At 40.0% G+C, this 3883-nt stretch overlaps 1 protein-coding gene across 1 annotated transcript; it reads left to right on the forward strand.

Moving 5' to 3' along the window:
* Positions 1–2554: 2554 nt before the first annotated feature.
* On the forward strand, positions 2555–3470 carry LOC127761973 (uncharacterized). The gene is made up of 3 exons (XM_052286309.1): positions 2555–3214; positions 3281–3364; positions 3453–3470. The coding sequence occupies exons 1-3, from the start codon at positions 2555–2557 to the stop codon at positions 3468–3470; spliced, it is 762 nt and encodes a 253-aa protein (XP_052142269.1).
* Positions 3471–3883: the final 413 nt, after the last annotated feature.

Below are 3883 nucleotides of genomic sequence, written 5' to 3' on the forward strand. Positions count from 1 at the left end.
ACCTGACCTTCTGGGGAGAAGGAGAACAAGCGCCTGTGTATTGTGAGTACAACCCAAGCCACCCATCTCATCTCTATTTATCTTTGTGATGATTTTGTTGAGTTTAAGCAGTGAAGATTGGTTTTTTATGCCATGTGACATGATATTGATATGTGCGCTAGGTGAAAAATCTAGGGTTTAGTTGTTTCTTGATCGGGTTGTGTGTTTTCTGTGGTCGTAGGCCCTGGTTCAAAGTATTTATCTCTTGAGTTTCACCATGGTGGATTTTTCTGTGGTCTGGGAGTAAATCGGACTTATATTGATGGAAAAGTGGATTGGTTTGACAATGAGGACTCTCGGGAGTGGGGTAGGGTATTGCACCTTCCAGATTTCATAGCAATGCTAGTTTATGATTCAGGACCAAGTTTAAAGGTGTACTGGTTGCTGCTGCCAGGGAAGACACTAGTTGATGGTTTGAGGATTGTTGACAGTGGGGTGGAAATTAATGTAATGAATTCAGTGTGTAACAAGATTAAGAACTTTGTCATATATTTGGATCACACTGACCATGTATCAGGCCGAATCCATGAAGATCTCCTTTTGACACCAGCAGCTGAGCTCTCTGAAGTTTTTAGCCCTACTAGAGATGATCATCAGGAACCAAATTTGTCAACTGATGAACATACTGCAGGTTTTAGAACTGCTAAGGTGAATCAAAAATCAAAAGGAATTGAAGAAGAGGAAGTTGAAGAATTTGATTTGTTTGAGGACAGTGATGATAGCTCAACTGATTCAGACTTTGTGGACAGTGACTATGAGTGGGAAGATGATGATGATGACCTGTTTGAGGACAATGTTGATGGTGGTGTTGTAGACATATGTTTAGGAAATAAAAGATTCAGTCATAAGAAGGCAACAGGAAGTAAGTTGAAGGGTAAACAAGTTAGTACAGAAGATTGCACTAAGCAAGTTTCATTAGATGATGAAGGATTGCAGTTGCCAGACAATTCAGATGATGAAGGTGATATAACTCTGAGGTTTAAGTCTTTCAATCCAGAGGACATCAACAATCCAGTGTTCAAGGATGGAATGGTATTCCCTTCTGTTGAAGTGATTAGGAAGACAATCACAAAATATAGTCTGAAGAACAGAGTTGATATCAAATTGCCTAGAAATGACAGGGGAAGGATAAGGGCACACTGTGCAGAAGGGTGCCCTTGGAATTTGTATGCATATATGAACAGTAGAGTGAGGTCCTTTGTTGTGAAGACATATGTGGCACAGCACAAGTGCAAAAAAGAGTGGGTTCTACAAAGGTGCATTGCTAACTGGCTAGTAGAGAAATATGTTGACACTTTCAGGGCATACTCAAAGGTGACTCTTAGTAGCTTTTCAATGACAGTGCAGAAGGATTGGAATTTGACTCCATCAAGAAGCAAGCTTACAAGAGCTAGAAGGCTACCCTTGAAGGAAATATATGGTGATGAAGTTGGGCAATATAACTTAGGAAGTCAAACCCCAGGAGCTCATTTTATCTCAGTCTAGATGACAGCAAGTTTAGCACACTATATTTCTCACTGGATTCATGCAAAAGAGGATTTCTCAGTGGCTGCAGACATGTCATTTGCTTGGATTGTTGCCACATCAAGACTAAGTTTGGGGGTCAATTGCTGACAGCTGTAGGTGTTGATCCCAATGATTGTATTTTCTCAATTGCAATGGCTGCTGTGGAGGTTGAATCATATAACATATGGTGCTGGTTCCTGCAGACATTGAAGGATGACCTTGGTATTGTAAATACTTACCCTTGGACCATCATGACAGACAAACAAAAAGGTATGGTTATAGGATAGTGCTTGTGAATAATTTTGTTTACTCTTTACTTCATAGCTATTCCTTATTAGTCTTACTTATTGCTGTTTGTAGGGTCTCATACCAGCAGTTCAACAAGTTTTCTCTGAATCTGAGCATAGATTCTGTGTAAGGCATTTATATCAGAATTTTCAGATGCAATTCAAAGGTGAGAACTTGAAAAACCAACTTTGGGCATGTGCTAGGTCTAGTTCAGTGTTAGAGTGGAATGCTAACATGGAAATGATGGACCTAAATGAGGATGCCTATAACTGGTTAGGAGAGATGTCACCAAATACTTGATTAGAGCTTTTTTTTAGTGAATTCCCAAAGTGTGACATACTACTAAACAATAGTTGTGAAGTGTTCAACAAGTACTCCCTCCATTCCAAATTGATCTACATATTTCATAGGTACACCAAGACCAAGAAAAGCTAATAACTCTCTCAAACTATATTTACTCTAGCAACAAACTCAATGCATGCACCATCCCCACTATTTCCTAGCCAATAGCAAAAAAGATATTGCATGTGGGTTATAAATACTTGTGTGCATGGATGCATGCATCAATATCCATTTACTCCAATGCACAAATAACGAATAGACTTAATGAATGAACACAAATATGTAGATCATTTAGGAATAACCTAAAAAAAACTATATGTAGATCAATTTGGAATGGAGGGAGTATATCCTAGAGGCTAGAGAGCTTCCAATTCTGTCCATGTTGGAGAAGATCAAAGGGCAGCTGATGAGTAGGTTTTATAACAAGCTGAAGAAAACTGAGAAATGGGAAGGGCCATTCTATCCTAAAATTGGTAAGAAATTACTGAAGAATGCAGAGCATGCTAACATTTGTTATGTTTTGCCTGTTGGTAAGGGGATATTCCAAGTCCAAGAAAGGCAATCCTCATATATTGTAGATGTCATCAGCAAGCACTGTGATTGCAGAAGATGGGACCTTACTGGTATTCCCTGTTGTCATGCCATAGATTGCATTAGAGAGGAGAGGCTGTCTGAACAAGACTTTCTGCCATTCTGCTACTCAATTGAGGCTTTCAAGAGTGTATATGCCAACAACATCATGCCATGCAGTGATAGGGCCAACTGGGAGAAGATGAATAGGCCACAAGTTCTGCCTCCAGTGTATGAGAAGAAAGTTGGCAGACCTAAGAAAACAAGAAGGAAGCACCCTACAGAAGTGCAAGGCAAAAATGGCCCAAAACTCACCAAGCATGGTGTAATCATCCATTGCAGTTACTGCCATGAGCCAAATCACAACAAAAAGGGTTGTCCAATGAGGAAGAAAGCGATCAAGCCCAAGATACAGATCAGAAAGAAGAAGGATGTAGCTCCAGGAAGTCAAGTGCCCAGTATAACTCAGGTGAAGATTTGTTCTGTCACAAATGTGAAACAAAATTTGCTGATTACTAACCATATTATCTTGTAGGAAATGATGGGCACACAACCTAGAACAAGTACTGGATTGCTAAATGAGGTTAATGACAACATGCTCAGTGTGATAATGGCAGAGGTGCACTTCTTTTCATCTATGTATTTCCTACAACTGCACATGTACTGAATTAACTCTACCTAGAAATCTAATTTTGGTTTGTTTGCAGTCTTCACAGCCCAGTTAGATCACTCAACAGCAAGGTCCATTGCCAGATTCTGTTTTCATTCAGCAAAACCAACCTTCCACAAGACCTGCACATGTACTGAATTAACTCTACCTAGAAATCTAATTTTGGTTTGTTTGCAGTCTTCACAGCCCAGTTAGATCACTCAACAGCAAGGTCCATTGCCAGATTCTGTTTTCATTCAGCAAAACCAACCTTCCACAAGACCTGTTGCTCTGACCACTGCAACCAAAGAAGGAAGAGCAAAGATTACAAGACAAAGAAGAAGGCATGAAGTACTACAAAGAAGAAGGCAGATCTCACTGAGCAAGAAGAAGGTGTTGCTTCAAGGAAGAAGAAGAGGACTTCACTAGGCAACCAGTGATGCAAAGAAGAAGGATGCACCTGCTGGCAACTATGCACATTTTGCACAT

The sequence above is a fragment of the Oryza glaberrima genome, chromosome 2 (assembly GCF_000147395.1).
Source record: "Oryza glaberrima chromosome 2, OglaRS2, whole genome shotgun sequence".
NCBI classification, from domain to species: domain Eukaryota; kingdom Viridiplantae; phylum Streptophyta; class Magnoliopsida; order Poales; family Poaceae; genus Oryza; species Oryza glaberrima.